General features: G+C 51.0%; 1 protein-coding gene across 1 annotated transcript in view; it reads right to left on the bottom strand.

Annotated features, from left to right (window-relative positions):
• Nucleotides 1–376: 376 nt before the first annotated feature.
• The window catches only part of GYPC (glycophorin C (Gerbich blood group)), a 40559-nt gene continuing 15877 nt past the window's right edge, over nt 377–25058 (bottom strand). Inside the window, exons 2-3 of the mRNA XM_037523191.2 lie at nt 2787–2837; nt 377–1115 (exon numbers count right to left, since the gene is read on the bottom strand). Coding sequence (XP_037379088.1) covers nt 919–1115; nt 2787–2837 — 248 coding nt within the window. The 3' untranslated portion in view covers nt 377–918. The remainder of the gene's footprint in view (nt 1116–2786; nt 2838–25058) is intronic.

Consider the following 25058-nt stretch of genomic DNA (forward strand, 5'->3'; position numbering starts at 1 on the left):
CTGGTCATGGCTGCCTTTGCCGTGGGCTGTGAAGGGGGAGGAGGAAGGCTGACTTGTGTTTGTCAACAGGACAATTGTCTCTGCTGCTGCGCAGGAGAAAATCAACACTGCAGCTGAGCGTCCAGCCCTGGCCACCGCGACAAAACATTCTAGAGGGATGCTGTACCTTATATGGGCTTCTAGAAGTGGGTGCCTGTGTGGGGAAAGGCGGCTGGTTACAGCCGCTCTGTCCTTCCCGGCAGGCCCAGCGCCTGCTGCACTGTCTGTGCTCGCTGAGATCTGGAGCCGAAGGGACCGTCCCAGGCCTGTGCCACGCACACTCTGTCAAGAACACGAGTGCACCTGTGAAAGCCAGCCCAGGCGCGGATCTCTCCCCAGACAACGGTAGTAATGCCATTTGACTCTGAATGCTCGCTTACATTTCAAATTTATTTCCAATCGTTTAGAGCTGGATCAATGGAAGACAGGGGTGCCTTTTAGCTCTGGCACCTGCTGTTCCCCCCAAATGTCAAGGACTGACATTTGATGCCCTGAACCCCAGTCAGCCTGTGGATGACTCCTGCACTTGCTTCCCGGGCCCCTGCTACACCCTGCAGCAAGGGTGTCCCCCCGTGCCTGCGACAAAGTACTTTTTGTGCCAAGTACTGACCCAGACTTCCTCCGTCAGAGCAGAGGTTGGGCTTCTGCATGGGTGCTGCACCCTGGGTCCCTGGGAGAGGCCCATCCTGGCTGATTCCTCCTCCGTTCCTCCTGCCTGCCAAGGCTGCTACCTTGTGTGTGCAGGTGAGGTACATATCTAGGCACGAGGTGGGTGCTCTTGCTGTCTGCTTGGTAGTGTAGGTGGTGGGGTGGGGCAGTGGGGTGCATTTCCTTTTGTGGAATTGGAGGAGGTATTGGGGGAGCTAGAACTGGTGCCCCTCAAATAAAGTACTCCTTTCTGCTGCTGTCGCCGGCTTCCTGGAGGTACGGGTCGTCCTGCAGGGCTGCGTCAGCACTCTCCGCAAACTCCGTGCCCTTGGCCTCGTTGGTGTGGTACGTGCCCTTGTGCCGGTACATGTAGTGCATCATGACGACGAGGAGGCAGACCAGGACGAAGGCCACAGCAGTGATCACACCTGCAGGCAGGAAATGCAAGGATCTGTCTGGGGCAGGGGCCAGGACCCAGGGCTGTGCAGGGCAGGTGTGCTGCTACAACAGCTGGAAGAATGGGCTGGGCCATGCTTGCCTCCCTCTTCTCTCTGCCCCTCATCTCTCCCATCTATTCTTATCCCCTCTTGCCCTTCACACAATAGTCTCCCGAAATGGAAATTGATTCCTCGCAGGCACCCATTGTCTACTGAGGCAGTCACTGCATAGTGCGCGAAATCTGTGGCATGCAGCTCTGGGGATCTGCCTCACATTGAAGGGCTCATGGGACTCAGCACTTAGGCCTTTAAAACCAAGACAAACTGCCCTGAGGGGCTGCCCCAGACACAGGACTCCCTGGGTACAAAGCTGCAAGTGCTAAAACCAGAAAAGTACCGGAAACTGGGTGGAACTGGCTGCCTTTGAGTGTGGGCTCACTGGGGAGGGGCTGGCTGTTGGAGAAGATGAGGGTGGAGGGCACCGAACCTTCCCAAATCCCAGCTTTGTAGACCAGTGTCAGACTTCCTCCTACCTTCGCGGGGATGCTGCTACTGTCATTACATTTATAATATTGTCTAATTGCAAGACACTAGGTGCCGATGTGGAGAATGTCTGGATAAACAGAATCCAACAGGCGTCTTTTTTGCCTGCCCTTCTTTCTCTAACTTGAGAGGTGGTTTTGTTAGGGGAAAATGATGTCCTGAGCTAATCCCATACAGGCTTTGTGGACCCCACCCCCACTCCAGACCAAAGCCATCAAGACATTGGGAAAGACAAATCCCATCACCACCAAAGGGAAGGTGGCTGGGACCTGAGGGTGGAGTTAAGCAGCCAGGTTGGGTATAAAAACCAAACACGTGGGCCTTGGGTGGGCTGGCTGTCACTCGCCTCCTGGCTTCATGTCTCCTGGCTTGCAGCCAGCTCTCAGAGTGCCATTTGGGATTCCTGATCGGAGGATCGGGTAGGACTCATTTAAAACTTTGTCTCCCACTTTTCTCCCTGAGCTGTACATTTCCTCATTTCCCCTTCCCTTGTAAATAAACCTTTTATTAACCTTTCGCGTGTGCCTGCAGTAGAGCATTGATAAGTCCTTTTAAGTGCTCGGGTGAGGACCCACAGTCAGGCACCCCGTTTTGTATCGGGGCTGCCCTATAACAGTTTGAGTTAGTAATGAACAAGCCAGAAGCGAATCCCTAAGAAGAAACCAGCAAGCTCCCCTCCCGGTCTTAGCTGTTCCTGAAACAGTTTGGGGTCACAGTACACGACAGAAAACAGGGCTAGGGCAGGACCAGATTTCCCTTAGGATGGAGGGGTATGGGCAGGAGCCCCAGGCCAGGGATAGTGTGGGAGGAGAGAGACAGAGGCCAGGGACTGTGGCCTGGCCAGCCCACCCAGCCCCTCAGCCGCCCCCCACATCTCCCTGTGTGGCCTCTGGAGTCCTGTGGATCTGCAGTCCTGACTTGAGTGCCCTCGTCCCTTCCTCCCCTCACCCCCACCCGTGGGGCACTATATGGCACGTTCTCTTGCAAGTACAGACTCTTCACTCCACATGCATAGCCACATCTGAGGGAGGGAGAGCCACAGCTTGCCACTCCCACCGTGAGAGGCGCTGGGTGCTTCTTCTCACCCTCCCAGTTACCCGTGGCCCCAGGACAGCTCACCTGCGATGATTGCGATGTCCGCTTCGGAGGAGGCCACCCCGGGGTCAGGTTCTGTGAACAGAACAAAAGCGCCTGAGATGAGAGGGGAAGACCCCAGCCTAGCAGCACCTCCGCGGGGCCTGCTCTCTGCTCACGTGTGCGCTGCTCTGTTCAGGCCTGGGCTGAACAGGCATTAGCCAACAGGTCACTAATGGGGTGCACAGAGCCTGGCCCAGCTGCTGACGTGCCCTGGACATGGACTACCTGTTGCCTCCTTTACCTGGTGGAAGCTGCTCCTGCATCTGGCTGAGGTCAGCAGACACCCCCAGAGGCATGATGGAAGGTACTGCGTGGTTGGCGCAAGGGCCCCCTGCCTCTCGGGACCTCAGCTTTTCCTTCTTTGTGGAGAGCCTGCTGAGCATGCCATGAGCTGGGTAAGCTGCCTTTCCTCTATTGTAGCGCATGGTCTTCACAGCATTCCCAGGAGGGCTGCGGCATTATTCACCCATTTCACAGATAGGACGCTGAGGCTGTGGGTGCTGTGATGACACAGCTCATCCATGGTTGGCTGGGACTTCAGGGCCTGCAGGACACCGTCCCCCTAGGACACACTTTCTTTTTCTCTCCTGGAGACGCCTGTGTCTGTCTGGAGTTTCCTCCCTGGGCTCCACCTAAGGTCTCCGCAGCTGCTCTCCTGTGGGAAGGCCTGTCCCGAGGCACTATTTCAGCATGGAGTGAGATCTGGAGCTCACTGGCCTGGCCAGAGGCTGGGGTGTCAGGGAGAGTAGAAACCTGTATGGTTCCTCAAGCCACTGCATAGAATGTCTCTCTCCTCTGGGAGACGAGTGGGGGGAAGGATTTCTCAGACCCCGGAAACATCAGTGTGAACATGGAAATCCCATGCTCCCGTTACAACACCTACGCATATTAAAACAGAGAAAGCTGCTTCATAATAGTCACTTCCGCTCAGATAATCACTTTAACTATAGTGCAATGAAGTCATTCTCCCCAGTGAGGCTGCCAGATGCTGCTTTCTGATAAGAAACTGACTGTTAGTGCCAGATCTCAGGAGGGCAGGGGAGGGAGGGAAGTGGAGCCTCCAGGCCAGGGACCTAGCAGAGGTGGGCTGGATCTGGGGTCAGCACGGAGCCCGGAGGCAGGAGGAGAATAAAACAAGGTCTCCGGTCACAGAGAGAAGAGCAGGCCTGGAGTGAGGGCAGAACAGCTGCTTCCCACAGTGAGTCCTGAGTCAGGAGGGGTAGGAAGGTCACATGCATGTGGGACATTGTGATCTAGGCTGTGATTTCGTATCATGCACATAGTAGGTACTTACTAAACGTCTGCTGAATAGGTGACTTCATGAATAAGTGTATGCATGTATGAAGGAATGGATCCTGTCACTGGGTTTCTAGACCTCACTCGCTCATGAAGCACCACACGGTTCAGTAAGAAAGAATAGTCTCGTTTAAGCCAGCATGGATGGTTACCAAGGTTCAATTCCCAGAACTGCCTTTAGGAATTTTCCAGGGGTAGACCATCCTTCCCCATGTCAGTGTGTCCCATGCTGCCAGGGATAGCAGGAACTGTTATTTCCTCTTCTTTTAAAAACAATTAGCACTTGCTTGCCAGTTTTTGACATGCTTTAACTCATTTAGTCCCCATGACTGTCCCTTCAGTAGCAGCTCCTTTATTCCTCTTATACAGATTGGGAAGTTGAGCCCCAAAGAAGTGCTACAGGGTTTCCTGGCTCATATTACTCTCGTGAGAGTCAAGCGTCAACTAACTCAAGCCTGAGGCTTCAAAACAGTGTGTTGAACTCAGCAGGCACTGCCCAACATGTAACAGGTTAAGGACCAGTCAAGGTACGTACTTGGCTGGAATCACTGAATGAATTTCCTGACTTGCGGTTAGAGCTCCTGTTCCCAGGCCTGTCCCTGGGGACACTAGAAACACTCTGGGAAGGCCAGCGGGACTGAGGCAGCATGGCCTCCCTTGGAATTCACAGCCATGGAGGGGCCTGCTCTCCTTGCCCTGCACCCCTTCAAGCTGTGAAGAGCAGAATTTATACAAGTTGCTCAGCATGAATGATCCCAGTAAAGGTGCTTCAGCAGGACCAGAACTGACACCTAGGTCAAAACTGGCAGAGGAGGAAGCTCCGTTTGAGAAGTTGGGAAGTGAGGCAGCAGTTCCCAGAGTGTGGCCTTCGGACCAGCAGCATTCTCTGGGCATCTGTTAGAAATGCTAGTTCTTAGGCCCTACCCCAGACCTGCTGGGGCTGGGAACCAGCAATCTGTGGGACCAGGGGATACTGATGTACACCCAGAATTAAGAGTTGCTGGGGTAAGAGAAGGCTTCTCCAAGGGGTTATATCAGGATTGGCCCTTGAAGGATGAGGAGGAGTTTGCTGCACAATCATGTGAGCATTCCAGGTAGAGAGTACCTAAAGAAAGGTGTTGGCCTTTCCTTACCACCCATGACACCAAGGATCCTGAAGGCTCCCTTTTGCTCTCCTGGCTCTGGAGGTGGTGGGTGAGAGCTCTCCCTTGTGCTATTTAATCCATTCAACCAGCAGCCATGCTGTGGCATATTTGGAAACGGCTAGTTGGAGTGAGCTCAGATCCTGCCCAGGAAGTTCACTGGTTGGAAATGCCCTTGCTGGACTTGAAGGGCAAGTATGTGGTGGGGGTTAGGATCATTCTAGGCTCAGGATTTGGGCATGTGTGGCAGAAAGAGGTCTCATTCATGGCAGGCGTGGGTCTGCAATCAGAAATTGACAAGCGTCTCGCTCTTAAAGTGGACAAGCATTAGAGACCCCAACCCATCCTGCAGAGACCCACGGACCCCACATTTTCCTTTCCTGGCTTCCATAAGGGGGCAGCCCCCTATCACACCAAGAGAAAGCACCACAGCCCCAGAACATTCTCTTGCTCACAGCTCTGCGCCCAGTCTTGGAGGGGTCCCTGGAAATGAATAACCATCGCTGAATGTTATTTGAAAGCTGAGTCCCTACTGGGGAACCAGGACCAAACTGTCCATGCCATTGTGAGGACAGTTTGTGGGTCCAAATTTGACAGCAGTGTGTTCAGCAAAATATTTACTATTGATTAGCTTTAGTGTCCATGGATTTACAGCAAGGGCAAAAACACCCACCCTGTGGCAGGACATGGGAAGGGTACACGCACGTATGGGTAAGTATGGGTTACCTGTCTTATATATCATGCAGAGAACCACATGTTCTGTAGCTCCAAGAGGTGTTTTCCCAGGTGTAGTCATTATTTTGATTTCCAATCTTATGATCACTCTGTACCTAATTCAACACCAGTCACCGAAGTGACCAGCTCGCAGGCGCCGGCACCAACGCGAGGCTGGCACACAGGCTCGGACCATTCGGGTGATGGAGAAACAGCACGTGGTGCGGAGCCTCTGTGTCCCCCACATCACCGCAGGGGCTGGGGCAGGTGCTGAGAGATGGAAAGTGAGTCTCTGATTCCAGGGGCTGATGCGTGCACGATTCAGGCAGAGTTTATCGAACAACTGGGTGGGTCACACTTGGTGACAGAGATGGGGGAAGAGGGAGAGAAACGGGGGGTGGTCATGCGAAGAGGGAGCAGGGAGGCAGAGATACGCGGTGGGGGGAGAGGGAGAGGAGGACGAGAGAGGGAAGGATGGAGACAGAGCAAAGAGCTGAGCGAGCCTCAGATGTCCATGTGCTGTCACGAGTGGAGTGTGAGGTGGGGCTGATTCGCTGGCACACACGTCACAAGCGCATCTATCTGTGTCTTTCGCCCAGGAGACCATGACTCAGACAAGGCTTTCAGGGGGGCTGGGTTCGAGGGGAGCCCACCACCAGGTCAAGAAGAGCAGACAGAGCGAGAACCAAACACCCTTCAGTCTGGGCAAAGGAGAAAAAGTGGGCCTCCCTGGTGGCACACGGGGTTAAGTCTCAGCACCATGAAGCTGTCCGCAGCCTCTGCAGCACTAGTTCGATCCCTGGTTGGGGAGCTACCCACAAAGTGCAGCAGACCTCTCCTGACTCACCTGCTGCTCCCCTCAGCAGTGTATGTCACTCAATCTCCTGTTCTGCTCCCCACTCTGTCTCTGGTGACTCTTCTCACCCCCTGCACCTCTGGCCTGCACCCCAGTTCTTGTATGCATAAATAAATAAATAAATAAATAAATAAATAAATCTTTTTTTTTTTTTTAAAAAGGTGAAAAAGTAGCAGAGTCGTGTGCCAGCTCCGGGCTTCCGAACCCCAGTGTGCAGGACTTCCCACAGCTGCAGGACTTCCCACAAGGCCCAGATCAGGGACCACAGATGCTTCCTGCCAGTGGGCGGATCCTGAGAGGAAGAAGAAAGGGAAAGACTAAGCCTCACAGGCCTTCCTGCTTCCACACTCACCCTGGGGCATCATCACCTCCAGGGGCGCAGGGGAAGGCACGGTGAGGCAGCCGAGTCACCCACGGAGGGCTCAGACAGTCTGGGTGTGAGAAGGACGCCGCCCTGACTGTGGCAGTGATGCCAGTCCTGGGGGCTCAGCCAGGCGAGGCTACTAGAAAGGGGCACGCAGGGTCCCGGGTGGATGACTGGGCACAGGCACTCGGCCAAGTTGCCACTTAGCTCCTCATTTAATCCTTCACTGAAGAAAGGGCTTTCCTTCTTCTAGTCACAGACAATGAAATGCTCACTCAAAGAAGTCAAAAGTCTTGCTGAGATTTCACAACCTGGATAGGGGGAGCTTGTGTTCTAACTTGGGGTTCTTCCACCAAAATGTTCCTGTTCTCTCGGTGCCACCTGCCACGAGTCTCAAGAGGCCTGGAGGACAGGCCTGACTTCTCTCCTGTGGAATCTGCATTTGGCTGCCGCCAATCCCTGCTGCCTCTAGATGGCAAAGGGGGTGCTCCACAGCCTGTTCTCTGGTAAAAGGCAGCATCCCAGGAGGCAGCAGGGTGCACAGGGGCTGAGGTATAAGAGATGGTTTCTGCCAGCTGGCAGCGTGGGCACAGGTAACAGGACACTGGACTCTGTGGCAGCTGGCTCTTGGGGGTGGGCTTGGTAGGGTTTCTCCGAGGGTCCCAGGGACACATGTCCACCCCCTCTGCATGCAGTGGTGCAAAGGAAGAACTTTTCTTCTTCCCAGAAAGGGCTTGTGGTCATGCCTCTGGGCCATCTCTAATTTGGGCGACCTCTAATGGATTTTCCTTCTGCCTCAGGGATGGGAGGAAGCACCCATTTCCAGTTCCCATCTCCCAGTGTCCCAGGGGGAGCATCCGGAAGCCATCAGAGGACTCTCAGAGAGGGTGTTTCCTTTCAGTGGAGGGAGAGGCTGGTTTCAGTCTGGGAGGTCAAGATGTTTTGAGAAGAGGATGATTATTTTAGCTTTAAAGGCATGAAGGGAACCGGGTTTGTCATGGAGTCCCTGGAGGCTTCCCGCCATGACAGCAGAGAAGAGGACAGTAGCAGGGCTGCCAGGGGCTGGCGAGGCTCTGTGCTTTGACCGAGAGCACTGCGTTGCAAGGAACCTACAGCTCCGGTCAGATACTCACTTCACAAGTGGTGTCGGGAGGCCAGGCCTTCATGTGAGCCTGCCTTGGGCTCGGGAAGAGGACAGCTTCTGGGCAGGGACCGGAAACTCTGTGGTCACAGAAAGTTCTCCTTGGCTCACATTAGAAACTCTTCTTCCTGCTCTAGATTCTGGCATCGAAGTCCTTGTGCAAGTGAAATGGAAACTGGTTGACAGTTGAAGTCTATTTACTAACTTTGGTTAGGGAAAGGGTCAAAAGCATTTGCTTTTCTTTGATGGCTTATTGTTAACGATCCCTGAAAGACTGCAACACTCAAGATACAACTGGGGGAGAGATGGTCTCAGAATATAACGCCCCAAGAAATGAACAGATAGCTTTCTACCCACCACCCATCGCTCTTGCAAATGAGCCAGTGTTCACTGAATAATTAGCAATCACCCAGGCCCAGGCTTAAGGGTCTGTCCCGGGAGGCTTATGGCTTAGGTCACCCCAATATTCTCAGATAGGCTTCCCCAAGATGTGTCGCTTGGGCATGTGGATCATTTCAAGCTGAGTCCTAAAGATTCATGAGAAACTTCCCTCCCCCTGAACAATTTGGAAGACTAGAAGTCGGGCATCTTACAATTACAGTTTTCGCCAGGAATAACTTTCCTATCCGAGAACCCCGTCTATGTGGCAGGACAATCATCTAGTTACAGAGCATCTGTGCCTCATCATAGGGGCGTCCTTCTCCTAGCCCCGTGCCCCCTCTGCCTTGCTTGAATCCCAGCGCCATTAGCCCATCCCAGGCTCTTTTTGTTCCATTGGCTTTAGAATCTCCATGCACACAGAGTCTCCATAGTAAATTAAGTTCGTTCTTCTACTAATCTGTCTGGTGAAATTTGATTGCCAAGAGAAGCAGCCAGAGGGTTAGGGGAAACTTCTTCTCTACCTCTTCAGAGACAAGGGTCAGCTGAGCAGTGAAGGGGCCACTGTCAAGGTGGGGATTCTCCTCTAGAAGGAGGGACTGGTCAGCTTTGGATTGTGTGGTGGCTGGGTCTAAGAAGACAGTAAGTATCCTCCCTGATTCCCTAGATGAAGGAGGAGGGGAACCCACCATTCCCTTCCTTGCCATCCATAGCAGACACACCCCACCTTAGGACTTCGAGATGAAAGTTAAAGTTGAAAGAAATAGGAAGGTTGCAAGGAGCGGGCTGTGGACATAGCAGTCAGCCTGCTGTGTCTGGCTCCTGGGGAGGTGAGTAGTTGCTTGGGAAGCTGCTTGGGGCTTGATCAACATCTGGCCTCTTGGTGGGGGGCAGAGGCGGGAGCAGGTGTCTGGTCTTAGCAAGCAACTGAAAATGTTCAGTCTTCAGACCATGCTAAGGCCACCAAAAGGGAGCTTAGTAGATTTGTTCTTCGAAGGAAGAGAAAATATGGACTTGAAACAGTTGGTGTGCCCTCAGCACAAGAGGAGAGGAGGCTCAGCTATTTAATCTCTAACTTGCACCTGTCTTTTTATCAAATCTTGGATCTTCATATTGCAAGGAGTACAAAGTCCTTAAGAGAGGATTGATGCTGAGGTGGAGAGACTCCGGAGGCGTAGCTGCAGCCAGAGAGCCCACAGCATCCAGCTGTGACCAAGGCTGGGGACCAGTCTCAGGAGGGGGGACAGATGGGAGCTGTCCCAGTCATGTGCTTGGGGGCACTCAGCCTCGACGCTGCGTGGTTTGTGCAACACCTGTTCTCTGTGCGCAGCTGGCTGCAAGGTCCTTTATGGGGTTGCTGTGTTCCCCAACTGATGTCCCTGACCTCCTTACTCCATCCAGCCGGTCCAAACAGCAGCTGAGATGTGAGCTTTGTCCTCACTGCCAGGTCTGCAGCTCCATCTTGGCCCACAAGCCCCAGATGAGGCCCAGTTTTTAAGTCCCATGCTCACCAGGCTGGAAAGAGCTCCGAGGTCCCTGACACAACTCCCTCCCAAGGGAGGCACCAACTGTCTCTTCCGCTCCCTACAGCAGTTCTCTGCGTCAGCTCCCTCGCTGCTCTCCAACTCCCTGCACTCAGTGTTTCCCTCCCTCATTGGAGGCTATTTTGCTTGCTATTGGGATCTTTTTGCCTTATCTCGGAATAGGTGGAGCTACTGGAGGGTGTGAAGATGTCAGAATGGGCCTCCTCAAGATGCTCAGGGCTGGCTTCCTCATGACTCCCACTCCTGCACGTGGATTTAGACTTGAGGTCACTTGAGACCCTGAGGCTAAGGAAAAGCTGTGGGAAGCCATCAGAACAGCTTGGAACAATGAAGACTGGGGTGCTACGCAGCTGAAGTGTTACATGTAGAAATGCCTTCTCTGTCTGAGAAATTGATCAAAATGTGCAGAGAAACAACCATCCCCTCTTTGTCATGTGAAGACCCTCTCCTCTCTCCTTGCTGCCCCACGAACTGACCCCTGTCCATAGTTCTTTTCTTTTTTTTAAAGATTTATTTATTTATAAATAAATAAAGCACTGGGTACAGTCAGAAGCACGGGAGGGTGAGAGAATTCACCAGAGCCAGAGCGGGGAGCAGAGCAGGCAGAAGGACCCAAGTACACTGCTGAGGCAAGCAGCGGGCGGCAGGAGAGGTCTGCGCGCCATGTGGGACCCTCCTCCGGTGGCCGGGGAGCAACCAGGGATAGAACCGGCGCTGCAGAGGCTGCGGGCAGCTTCGCAACCCAGTGCTCAACTGCTGCGCCACCGGGGAGGCCCTGTCCATAGTTCTTGATTAAAACCCTCTCTTAAGGCAGGATGCAGTGGAATCCTCATAACCTATGTAGATTCTCCATGTGCATGTTACTAAATCGAATTGTTTCTTCTGCTGAAACATCTGATGCTGTTTTGATGACTTGATAGCTCCGATGAACCCAGCAGAAGGGGGGATTTTCCACTGTGCCCCAACCAGAGCAGCCAGCAAGTGAAGGACAGACTCTGATCTGTGGGTGCTGTGGGCCAGGTGCCTCCCTGAACTCTGCTCTGGCGCAGGGTAAAAGAACTCCCTAGTAAAAGGATTACCCTGGTTCTCAAGGTGAAGAATCTCCGGGGTATGTCCACCCATCAGAGGTGAACATACATGTGTGTGTGTGACCGGGTACAAGGTCCATGACCTATGGTCCTCCAAGGAGGGGACATACTTCATATATGGCTGTTTCTTTTGGGGGGACAGGGAGCAGGGCACTATGAGGTGGGTGCTGACTGAAATGTGGCTAAAGGAGGATAATGTATTCACCATCTGCTGAGGACAAATGCAAGGCCTGGAGGGGGGAAGGAATTAAACACCCTTAGGAGTCTCACTGTCTTTTTGAGTGGCCCGCATCGCATCTCAGGGAGGATCACCAATTTCTCAGGCACTGGTGCTCAAAGATGCCCATCAGAATTGCCTGGGGCATTGGTTACACCACTCTGGATCACCATCTCCACCCCTGCCCCCACCTGTCTCAGCCTCAGGATTAACATTCCTAATATCTGAGGGGTGGGGGGCTCTGACGCTGGTGGCCTGGACTCTGAGAATCACTGGGTTTAGGAATCTGAGGGGTTATGGACCATGTGGCCCAGTCTAGACGTTATTATTGCTCACCACCTTGGCCAGGAGTTGTTAGACTTCATACTATAGAACTGGGGGCTTTTCCCCCTCTCAGCAATGCAAGCAAGAAGCCACGATCACAGCTCCTCCAGCCCCAGCTCGAGCCGGGGGACCTTTCTTTTAGGAGCCAGCTGGTGCAGTGGAGGCCTGGTACAGTGGGAAATGAGAATCTGTCACCTCTGCCAGCAACCTGCCTGCTTGGTGAGGGGCAGGGGTGCTGTGCGGGGTCTGGCAGACGCACAAGCCCTTGAGCAATGACTGGTGGGGAGAAGGCAGTCTCCTTAACATTATTCTTTGCACATTCTCAAGGAGTCTTCAGCTGCCCCACTGGATGTGATTTGTATGCTGAGTAGCTCAGACTTACTGGAGGGAAAACAGCCACTGATGACTGATTTAAGGTCCCCTGGGCTCTGGATGCAGCAGGAAGCTCTTTCCCAAAAGAAGATGTCCGTGTACCCACACAGCACAGGAAATGGATGCCTGGAGACATTTTGAGGAGCCCAGAGGGGGCTGCATATCCCAATCAGTGTTTGCTTGACTTCCCAACTCTGAACTCCACCAGGAGTGACCCTGGACATGCCCACTTGTAGATCTGAGGGGTGTGCAGGTGTCAGGATGTCCCTGCTCAGGACTGGGTGCTGCCTGCAGACCCCTGGGGAGAGCACCTGGCGCAGGGGAGGGGGAGCAGGTGGAGTGGTTGGGGGAGGGGTAAGAGCAGAGCTCGCACAGGCCTGCAGTCACACTTAGACTGCAGGGGCGGGGCAGGGGGTGTGGGCTCCTGGACCTCAGTTTCCTCACACACAGAAACCCCACCATGGCAGTGGGTACTCCCAGCACAGTACCCAGTGGAGGTTCATCCTTTGAATATTAGTTATTATTATTGTTAACAATGTTGACATAGCCTTGGTCAAAGTGAGGTCCTCAAAAACAGGCTCCATTAATGCTTCCACGTGCTACCTAACAGTGTCTCACCCTGTGAACCAAGAAAAATCATTTCTAGTAATTGATCTTAGAGAAATAATCTGAAACAGAAATAAAAATTCATGCTAGGGAAACTGTATTGCAATTTGTTTTAAAATGGAAAATAAAAGAGAGAGCAATCTTAATGGCCCACATTAGAGAACCGGCTGTGGAAAGCACAGTGCACTCGTATCTGGAATACCACGCAGCGACTGAAGTGGTGCATGGGAATCCACAGTGACAGGAGGGAATGCTACAGTTTAAGGAAAAGGATAGATATTATGTCACATGTGCAAAAATAAGTCTTAGGAAGAGGAGCAAAAGCAAATACAAATACAGTCCACAGGTTGAGGTGGTGGCTTTGGGTGATGAATGGAGTGATGGGTGGCATTGGCTTTTCCTAATGTATATCGCTTTCTCTACTTCCCAAGCCATCTACAATGAACAGATGCTACCTTTAAGGTCAAGGACTAGGAGTAGATTTTCAAAACTGGCTATGTCTCCCGGCTTCTTGAAAGCCTCGGTCCAGGGCTTCCCCTGGTGGCGCAGCGGTTGAGCTCTGGGCTGCGAGGGTGCCCGCAGCCTCTGCAGCGCCAGTTCGATCCCTGGCCACCGGCGAGGGTTCCACCAAAAAAAAAAAATAAAAAAAAAATAAATAAATAAAAAGCTTCGGTCCAGAGGGCCCCTAAAGGTCTCTCGCCCCACCTGGCCTGCCTTTCCTGCCTTCACCCCAGCTAGCGTCTGCACCCCTTCTGCAGTATCTTCCACAAGCCACCATTGCCTGTCATTGGCGGTACACTCTGGATGAGTTTGCACACCTTTGCCTAACCTGGCAGGGAGATCCTTGTAGTCCACAGTTGCCCTTGCACAGAGGCAGGCGTGTTGCAGAAGAGAGCATGCACAGTAGGGGACCACAGCCTCTCACCCTTTGTTGGGCTGCCATTATGAGCTGAGAAATTCCAGTCATGGCTTAAGCCCAAATGTCCTCACTGAGAGCCTTTTCTGCAGGTGGAACAAGGAAGCTGGCCCTCTCAGGGGAGAATCTGAAGGTGTATTAGAGAAACAGTAGGGCTGCCAGCTTACAGGCTCACTTCTTTCCAGCTCCCAGAAACATTCATGTGTTCATGTCAGCTGCCTTCACAAGGAGTCCCACATTTGAGCATTTTCCTAAAGATTTAAAGGGTCCTTCTGACTTCATAGCTTAGTTGAGAGGCCCCGACCAGGACAGTAAGGGTGATGAGGAAAGGGAAGATTTTGGATTTATCCTAAATGTGGGGCCAATAGGACTTGCTGGTGGCTGGATGTAGAGTGTGTAAGCAAAAGGAAAGGTGTCAGGGTTTTGGCCTGAGCAAGTAGGACGGGGTTGTGGTTCCAGAGGAGGAGATGGAATTGGGGGGTTGGTGCAGGGGCAGGAATTGTGCTGGGCAGCCCTGGAGCATGCTGGCCACTGGATAGGGCGTCTGGAGCACACTGGCAGCACTCACAGCCATGGGCTGGGCAAGGCCTCTAAGCTAGCATGAATGACAAGAAGAAAAGCAAGAGCGAGCCCTGGGGGAGGAAGAGGGCATGCCGTTGGGGGGGAGCGGACGAGGCAGGCAGTGAGCCAGAGGGAACCACAGAGAGCTGGCTGGAGAAGGTGCAGGCACCCCATGCTGGCTCACCCCTGCCGGCTCACTCAGCATGATCACAGCTTCCTCTGCTGCTGTGGGCCACTGCCCTGTGCCCCGGGGCCTCGTGTGTGTCCGAGGCCCCACCTGATCCTCAGTAGCCCTGAACTTCTCTGCTGAGATCCCCTGTGCCCCATCTGCATCATCAAACTGTCCCTCCAGCAGGTCACCCCAACGCATACCTTGTTCAAACAGGAAACCCTCCCTGAGGCCGCTTCTCTGTCCAAGTCCAGCCCCTCTCTCTGTGGCCCTTTAAAGCAAAGTTCCTCAAAAGAATTTCTGTACCTGCTTTTGATATTTCAGGTGCTTCTTTTTTTCCAGTGACATAAACTGGAGCGAAGCTTTCTTTGAATGTTGGTGGTTAGAACAGGGAGAGACAGGATAGGGGTTGGAGAGAGGAAGGTAGGGCTTGCTGTGGTCATGGCCCTGAGCTGGGGCCATCACTGGGGGTGTGTGTGCTTGTGGGTGTGCATGTAAGGATGGGTGAATGGGTTTGTGTGAGTGAAGGTGAGTGGAGCGTGCAAGAGAGAGTGTGTGAAGGTGTGTGTGTTGAGCATGCTTTGTGTGTGTGTGACTGTGTGCATTTACATGTCCGGGTGGGGTGTTTGCAAGTGTGTGCCTGTGTGTGGCATGGGGTAGTATCTATCATGGTCAGCTGTTTGCGTTCAGGCATGCAGGAGGAGGAGGAGCTGGATGCATCCAGATTGAGCCGGTAGAGAGGAGGAGAAAAGATCAAAATAATTCACTTATTCTTTCAACCAAAAACCATGTAGGGGGAGAGGAGTAAAAGAAATGGCAGAAAGTTCTTGTGCTTCTGCAGTTCACATGCTGGGGAAGGGAGAGAGACTATGCCAAGAAGACAACAAGCTACAAAGCACGTTAGGGGATGCTAAGGAAAATGGAGAGAAGGAGAGGGCAGAGCTGTGGGTGGAAGTTGAAAATGTAAATCGTGTGACCCAGGAAGGGGTCACGTAGCAGCTGGCATTCGGCCAAAGCTGAAGAAAGCGCTTGAGGGAAGTCTGTGGGTAACTAGGCAGAGCATTCCAGACAGTGAGAACAGCAAGTGCAAAGGCCCTGAAGCGGGAGCTGCCCTGCTGATTTAGGAGCAGCAGAAAACAGATGTGGCCAGAGTGAAGTAAGCATGAGTGAGCCTCAGAGATGTAGCCAGAGAATTCACAGGAGTGGCCCTTGCAGGACCTGCCAGAGCTGTCCAAGCTCCCCGTCTCACTCTGACATAGATGGAGCCACAGCTGGACAGCGAGCAGAAGAGAGCCATGAACTGCCGGATATGCTGACAGCACGGCCGAGAAGATGCCTGAGAAGAGGCCAGAGGAGAAAGGATAGTGCCTTGGACTTTAGCGGAGGAGTAAACAGTGATGGGTTTTTTGTGTATGTATATATACACACACACACACACACACACACACACACACATATGTACTTACATTTTTATTTATGCATACAAGAACTGGGGTGTAGGCCAGAGGTGTGCGGGGGTGAAAGGACTCACCAAAGACAGAGTGGGGAGCAGAACAGGCTTATTCACTGAAACACACTGCTGAGAGGAGCAGCAGGCGAGACAGGACAGGTCTGCTGCGCCATGTGGGTAGCTCCATGGCTGGCGATCATAAGGTCATAAGGGTGATAGTGCTGAGACTTAACCCTTAGGGCAGTAGGGAGGCCAGATTTTGGAATATATTTTATAGGGATTGACATGCAGGGATTTAAGTGACAGACCGTGAAATCTAGGCTGCATATGGACACGAGGGTGGTGGACAGTGGGAGGTGGTCAGGGTGCTGGATCTGAGGTGCTCAAGGGCTCTGAAGTTACCCGAGTAGAGGCCTCAAGTCCTCATGAGTGTGAGGCTGTGAGAGAGCAGGAGGGTGGAGGAGGAGACTTGGGAGGTCCCTGGAATGGCCTGTTAGTATTCACCACAGACTCTGGAGTTTGATGCCCAGTAGAGGTGTTTAGATAAATCACCTTTGGGTGTGTGGACAGAGCGAAGGATGATGAAGGTGGAGATATTTGAAGGACAAGGCCCCGAGGAGAACAGGATATATGCTTTCTGGAAGAAAGGAGAACCAAGGAAGGAGAAGGGAAGGAGAACCAGTATCTCGGAAGTGGCCACTATCTCCACTCTCTGTTCAGAGAGTGAGGGAGAGAAATGGCAGGGTCTGTGGCATCCTCGAGGAGTCCCTACTCCCAGGAACAGGTGAAGGTCCAAAGAGGACCTGAGGTAGGGGATTGATGCAATCTGGGGTGCCTGTGGGCAGAATCAGGGAGAGGTGAGAGACTGGGGTCAGGAGCCATGGGTATAACAAGAAGGAAGGCTTGGGCGTCGGTTGTCTGCGTGCCAGCCTGTGTGCTCCAAGAGCTGTCTGCGTGCTCTTCTCTCCCACATCTCTCTCCCCAGGAAGGACCCTTTGGTGATTCAAGGGCTAAAGTCACTGGTATCAAGGTAACAGGCTCAGCTGATCTGGCCTTCCCCACTGCCTCATGCTAGAGACAGCAAGCTACATCTGGCCAGATGGCTGTTGGTCCTTCTGCTAAAGATCTAGTCTAAGTTCCACTGCCTGAAATTTCTGAACCTTTGGGCTGTCATTTTCAACAAGAATCCTCTAAATACGCTTCATTATTTCTGGTGTGTGGGTCATTGGCTGGAAGGAAGCTGTTGGGAAGCAGAGCTGCAGGGTGCCTGGAGCTCTGGGTCTCTGCAAACTCCTGCTCTGCTGTGGAGTCAGATCATGTCACCTCCGAGAAGCCTTCCCTGACTGTCACAAAAGGTTGGCCCTTTTCATTATTCCTGCAGGGGGTGGCAAGTTTTCTTGTATATACTTTAGGCTTTGTAGGCCCCATATGGTCTCTGTTGCACATTCCTCTTTGTTTGTCTCATTGCTTTGTTTGTGTTTTCTACAACCCTTTGAAAATGTAGAAAACATTGTTAGCCAGTTGAATCTACCTAAACAGGTCACACTGGATTTAACCTGCCCACTGGGGTTTACTGCATAACTTGTTCAAATTATCACTAAAATGCTTTGCAGTTGTCTGTCTCTGCACTATTTTTTTGAGCTACTAGAGAACAGGGCTATATTTTATACCTTGATATCTGACACAGTGCGAGGGAAATGAGTAAATGATATTGTATAAATAGTCTCCGACATGTCCCAGGAGACTCTTTTATCATGATTTTTCTTTGCACACCTGCCTCTCACATGTAAAATAAATAACCTCCCTAAGAGACTCCATACCAATCAGTAAACAGTCACTCTGCAGATGTACCGGTGGCTGTCATTCATTAAGTTCTAGTCTGTGGCAGGGCATCGTAGAGTTCGGAGGACACAGAGGCAGGGTGAGCATCCTCCGTGTGAGCATGTGTGCATGCAGGCCCTGTGCACATGCTCATGTGTGCACTGTGCTCGCTGTGATTCAGGCAGAGACGGCTCAGTCCCTATGTCCAGAGCCACACTCACGTGTCCTGCTCTGCCAGTCCTGCTCTCTGGCTGGATCACATGTGCTAATCCCCCCACTTCTCTGGAGGACTTAATTTACTTAAAAAATCATATAATTACATTTTCAGCATAATTAGGTACCTAATTACATGATTAAATGTCCTCGATCAGGCTGCATGTGTAAATAATGATGATTTAGTTAGCCACACTTTGTTATTGGGTTTCTGGAAAGCTTGTCTGGGGGCAAACAGGAGGAAGCTAAGGTTTTGCTCCCTCTCTCTCTGGGTTGAACAGGCAGGAGCAGTGGGAGTGAGTGTCCTGTTGTGTGAGGACAGAGGGCAGAGGGGAGACTGGTTTTGCAGCATCATGTATGGCCTCTCAGCTGAGTGTCTGCTCAGACAGTAGCATGTCCCATGCACATGCTAAGAGGGGACCAAATCACCCAGAGGAAGTGGGATCCCCAGTGAATTGATCAGAAGGGTAGAGATGCAGCAAAGGAGGAAGGGAAGCCCCAGCAGCAGGAAGCCTGCGTCCTTCCTCTCTGCCCTCTAGAATGCATTTCCTCCTCCCAAGCCAGAGCGGATCTCCAGGTAGGGCCGCTGCAGTCCCCCATACTGGGAGGCATGCTGAGGCTCACTGTTCTCATGTGTGCAAGGGGCTGTGTGCGGACGACCTGAGACGACACATGGGTGGTTCAGGAGCATTTATATGCATCATATGTTTGAGGATAATGTGTGTGGTAATTCTATGATATTTTTTTTTTCCTGTTACAGCAGTGCTTGAAAAGGGAGTGAGGAAAGAGAAGCTGCATTTTGATCAAAATACTGTGATGCACTGCTGGGGTTGGTAGTGAAGAGCAAATGCACATTAGTAACTGCTTTCTAGAAAAATTATGCTAAAGTGCTCAAAGCAGTGTCTTGGTGCACAGCACAGAATGCTGGCTTGTGAGCCAGGGACATGGCTGTGAGGCCTGGCTCCACTGCATGTGGCCCTTCAGCCCTCAGCTTGCACTGCTGTTGAGAAGGGTACACCTGTATGGGTCCCAGAGGTCCCAATACACACACACACACACACACACAAACGGGCCATTTCCTGTGATCTAGGGGACAGGGAGTGCTTGCTTATCTCTACAATAGCTGGGCTTCCTGAGTATTTCCCTCTGTGCTGTTAGCCTTCCTTTGTCCTCTGGGTATCAGGGCAGGAAAGGGGCTTCAGGAAAGAGCCAATTTACCCCCTCATTTTGCCTCTGGCAACAGAGCTAGGAAACTGCCTACCCTAAATCGAGGCCCTGTTCTGTCTGTACTTGGGCAGGAAATGCCATTTATCTTCACTGCTCTTACCCCCTTCCCCCCACTGTTTCTCTGGCTGATGAAGATCCTCTATAATAGGTCTCAATCCATCACCAGCACACTCCTGCTGTCTTCCCTGCCCACCCTCCCAACACCCTGTTCAGTTCTTGTGATTTATATTTCCTCAGCATTAATCTTTTAAAAGCAAAGAAGTCACAAACACATACATAACTCTTCATTCTGTCAGTTGAAATCCCATGACACAAATCAACTGCCATCTAAATTAAATGTTTCTTTCATAGAAAGTGATAAATGCCCTGGGGACTAATCAAAGTAAATCAACAAACAGCCTTTGTTTCACTTCAGAATTTTGAAGGTGGTGTGGTTAAAGGCTGACAACTGGTTAACAGCTAATGACCAAGTGGAAAATGAACTGTCACATTCCTGCTGCTTGCACACAGCCAATATAGACAGAAGGCCTGTTCTATTTTTTTTCATCAGGGATCTTAGCCTTTCAAAGAAGGTTTAAGATTTAACACAAAATCTTAGGGGAAGATGGGTAAGTATAAACACAATTTACTATTCTGTCAGATGGGAGCACTAATTTTTTAGACAAACCAGCCAGAAAGTCATTATCTAGATATAGGTTTGGATCTAGTGATGAGGACTAGGGAATCCCAGATAAGCCAGATGGTATAAAACAGTGCAGATTTCAAATAATTTTATCATTTTTAACATGGGTGATTTCATACTGAAACAAAGCCAATTTTTTTTTTATTTTATAACATTCAAATAACTATTTTTAATTTTGGTTTGGGAAATAAAAATCTTGTAGTTTTAAGAAAAGGAAGGCATTATATGAATGGTTAAATCCAGAGCACGTATTGAGTTTATTTTCCTCTCTTTCTTTTCCTTGTCTTATTACTTCTTCCACCATTACAACCACAATCAATATCACTGATAACTTTATTATTCATCTGTTTGTGGGTAAAGGGCAATGAAAAGTCTCAAAGTTCAGGTTAAAGAAGCTTGATATTCTCTCATTGGCAATGAGTGGGTAAGAGGTTTACTAGAAATTTTAAAGTTATAAAAAGAAAGAAGAAAAAAGATAAACCAGTTCTCTTTCAAATTTAGAAGCTCATTTGAGAACTATTAAAAAAGAATCAGTAGGGCTTGGTGAGACACCAACAGGATTACGAACAATGAGTGTGAAGAGATGGGGGCTCCAAGAGGGCCTATGTGACAAGACTGGGAATCTTGAACATTTGAGTCTGAGGTTCTGGCAGGAGAGTGCATAAAATTTAATGAAGGACAAGTTAGTGTGAGGAAAAAAGAAGATATATTAATAATGATTTTTTATTTTGTATTTAAATATGTCCATTTACATTCACTTGAAATTATGTAAAGGTTATATTGTAATTATATAAAATACATTGTTACAAAATAAATTATTAAAAGTTATAAGGTTTAAGATATATCTCAGTTTTTTAAATTTGTGTAGATAATACACTTTTAACCATTGTTAAAGCATCCAGGAGACTGAAGTAAAGGATGAATAAGAAGAGAATCTCTAAAGGTGTCCCTGAGGATGTATTATAAGGCTAGAAATGTTCCACACACATAGACACCTTACAATTGGAAGCTTGGCCTGGAATTCAAGTACGCTGGATTGCAAGCAGCAGGAGACTCTTGCATTAATAATGGTTCTCAGCTCTGGCTGCACATTAAACTTATATGGGACCCTGTAAAAAAATAGCGATGCCCAGATCTTATCCCCCTAGGGTTGCCAGACATAAATACAGGTCACAAATTAAACCTGAATTTCAGATAAACAACAAAATTGTTAATGTACGTATATGCCACCAATTATATGCTTCTCCACAGATAGCTCAGTTCCTTGTCGGGTCACCAAATGCACTGGTTTCTTAAGTGAGCTACATCCAGAGGAGAACAATGGTGTCTACCAGGCCTGAACCCAGAGACACAGGTGTGTGTCATCTCGAAGTCCTTTCAGCAGACCAGATGGAAGGGCAACAGGAAGTAACACCCAGACAAGTAATTTCTTTGAAAGCAAGAATTTGCAGAGATTGCTAAACCACATGAATCCAGCATCCCCTGCACGCTCGGTGTAAAGCCACCATTGTACTTTATCCTCCCAACCCTGCAGAAAACTTTAAAACACACCAGTCCTTTGACCACTGATGAGACTGACTAGTTCCAAGAAAGATAACTGAGGAGCAAGTCTGGCCCTTCTCCAGACACCAGCAGCCCTCCTGGCCATCCTCCTGCCTGCCCTTGGCCTGCCCTTGATATTCCAGGTGTCACTCCACATCCCAAGCTCAGGTTCCATCTCAGGATGGACTGTGTGTCCCGCCCTACTCTGGGGATCTGAGTCAGCAATTGCTCGTCCTGGTTATGAAGCCACTCTTTTGGATCTGCTTTGCTGGAGCAGCCTGAGCATGCTGGTGCGTCATCTGAAGGCAGACATACTCCTCTGCACCCATCCTGCAGGAGAGACCCTCTGGGTGGCAGTAACTTCAAGGAAGGCTGCTGTCACTGGGCCAGAGTGCCAGGTGGCCTTGCCTGACCCACACCACGTGGAAGCCTGCTGTCCCTCTCTCTGTCTTGGAGCACCCTGCGGCCTCTGTCTACATCTGTGTGCATCGGAGCCTGGGCGGGGTGCAGCCAGGAAGTCAGCCGGACACTTTTCTTTCTTTCTTCTTTAAGATTTATTTATTTATGCATACAGGAACTGGGGCACCGGCCAGAGGTGTGGGGGTGAGAGGATTCATCAGAGATAGAGTGGGGAACAGAACAGGCAGACTGACAGAAATACACTGCTGAGGGGAACAGTGGGTGAGTCAGGAGAGGTCTGCTGCACCATGTGGGTAGCTCCCTGGCCTGCAGGGATCAAACTCTGCTGCAGTGGCTGCGGACAGCTTCATAGGTTGTGTATTAACCCCTTGCGCCACCAGGGAGGCCCAAGCCAACCACTTTTCATGGGTCTGCACCATGCTGGGGTCTCACTTTGCATCATTTCACACTCATGGTGCTACTTTCTTCAAAGCCTGCTCTCGTGGAAGTCACAAATCACAAGCATCACTCATTAGCTGCAATTCCCCAACCACTTTCCCAGCAGGCATTTGTATCCCCACATTATAGAGGAAAAGGTTGAAGTTCAGAGAGGTTGTGCCCTACCAAGGACAGAGGCAGGATTCAAACCCAGGCTCACAGCCTTCCACAGTCAGCACCTGGCCCGGGTTCCACTGTAGGGTTGAGCCCGGTGATCCAGTGGGGCCCTGAGTGCTCACCGTGGGGCACTGGGCATAGCGACTCAGCGAGGCAGGGGTGATCTATCACTTTACAGGACAGACAAGGTTAGAGGGGTCACATCACTTGCTCAAATGCTCAGTCGGCTAACCCTGTCTGCTCTCCCCTAAGGACAAGAATGGGAACAGCAGGGCTTGCCTCATGGGGAATTTTGTGTGGGCTCAAAACACACACATGACTTGATATGCCTGGAGGCACCACCTTCTACCATCAGGCTGGGAGTCCTGTGACCTCTTCAGAGTCCCCTTCTCCATTAATCCTCCTGGCCACACAAATGGGGACAAGCCACTTGTTCCCCATCAGGCCTACTTACTTACTATGGTCACAAGAAATCTCTTTTGGTGTTTAAAAAAACAAACAAACAAACAAACAAAAAAACCCTCACTGCCCCTATTTCTGAGGGGCTGGGCCTGCAGAACTTGTGAAAAAGCAGCTGGTGAGTGCTGGACCCAGTCCCCTTTATCAGCACCAGGCCTGTACCAGATGCCCCTGCAGCTGGCTGATAAGATAAGGCTTCCTCCAGGGCCAGGGCTTTATCAGAGGCTGGCCTGGTAAGGGAGCCGGAGCCGTTTTGGTCTGCTGGAGTCAAGGGGAGGGGAAAGGCCCCAGAAGAAACAGAATGTCCCTAACACTATTATTGGCTCTGGAGCTCTGGAGTTTTGAAGGAGGGCGAGTGAAACGTGCACATGTGGACATGGGAAGCTTTACTCCCCAAGTTATACAGCTCTGTAGACTAACTGCCAATCAGGAAGATTTGATTAAGTGAATAAAGGAAAAAGAAATAGAATGCCTTTGCACCAGCATGCATTTGTGAGGCTAAGCCCTCTGCTGCTGGCACAGACAGAAGGTTAAGGCAGACCACAGGCTTCCCTCCTCGGGAGTGATGGGCAGCCTCGGGCCCAGGGTCTGGTGCTCAGCAGAGACCGGAGCTGAAATCAAGAAGGTGAATTCTACTGTTGCAGAAATAATTTCTAGCCTTTACCCAGGCAGGGGAAAAACAAGCGGTACTTTTAGCAGTTCCCTTTTACTACAAGGGTGGAGGGTGGTGCCGTTGATGCGTCCTAGACTGTGTGTGTGTTTGTGTGTGTGTTGGGGAAGAGGCGGGCTGTACTTAAACATGAAGCCATTTGTCCCACAAAATTGGAACCCATGAAGCATGGCACCGTGGACAGGAGGGTACTGTCTAGTTGCCAATGAGCCTGTGGGTGCGGAGGCTGTGGGGTCAGACACCACCTGAATTGCCGTGTGGCTCTGCCATTCGCTACTGGTGTGGTCTGGTACACTCACTTTACATACTTTTTCCAGAACATAGAGGATATCAAGTTGGAGGAGGGTCCAGGGCCCTCTTCTTTCTTTTGATTTTTTTTTAATATTTTATTTTATATAATTCTTATATCATTTTTCATCTTTGCACAATGTATGCATTTTCATCTTGGTTATATTCCCATACAATTGCACCCCCCTTATTTTGACCCTAGTCCTTCCTCTCCCCACCCCTCCCCCCCAAATCAAAATCAACAAGCAACTGTAAACCAGAGACACACACACACACAAACACACACCCACCAGGCCCCTCTTCTAAGCAGGGGTATAACAACACTTCTGTGAGCGCAGGGCACCTCCAGACCCCATCCTGCACAGAGAGAGCACAATCCATGCCAAGGCCCTCTCCACCCTCTGCCTCCCTACCCTGCGCGTGAGGAGGGTGAGATGGTGAGGTCAGGACCGTGCATGTGCCTCAGTGCGTGCGATTCCCGCTACAAGCAGACCCCTGGGTGCCCGCGTTCCCACAGTACCTTTAGGGGCAGACAAGAAGTCAGTTCCTTTGGTAGCAACTGGATCCGTGCTCTGGGGTCACATGCTGGGGTGGGGAGGGGTCTCACCAGATGCACTTCTGTGCCAGTGTTTAGGTAGCTTTTGTCATTTAACCAAGTGTTCCTCAGACTAAGCAGAATGGCCTGCAAACTGAAAGCCAATGGAAAGAAGCTGCCACATCCTTCTGGTCTTATGAACCTGACGGCTAATGAGACTGGCCTCTGGGGGAGTTAAATTAATTTGCACCTCTCACATGGGGGAGGGTGCAATCCTGAGTCCTAACCTGAGCTGTAAGTGCCTGAACCAGTCTCTTGTACTCTTTGATTTGAAGGAGCCACCCCTATTTCTGAGGCCCTACATGCCCTGTGAACTGCAGGCACTGGGGGCTGGGGGTCAGGGGCCCTGACCTCATCCTCCTTCCCCACAGAGCCCAGCACAGGCCTTGGGGGGTACAGAAAAGCTTTGCCTAGAAGATGCAACTGGATATTTTAGAGAGGTTTCTAAAAGTTGGTGTGTGTGTGGGGTGGGGGGGGGGGGGGAGGGCATGTGTGTGCCCGCACATACAACTAAGGGATCCAGAACTAAGGGATCTTTTAGAAAAGCTGAGAAGAATTTGGGCACGTGTTGAAATTCCTTCTGTCCCCCACTCCCTCCTCTGCAT

The sequence above is a fragment of the Talpa occidentalis genome, unplaced genomic scaffold (assembly GCF_014898055.3).
Source record: "Talpa occidentalis isolate TD23 unplaced genomic scaffold, MPIMG_talOcc4v2.1 talOcc4.3, whole genome shotgun sequence".
Taxonomy (NCBI): Eukaryota; Metazoa; Chordata; class Mammalia; order Eulipotyphla; family Talpidae; genus Talpa; species Talpa occidentalis.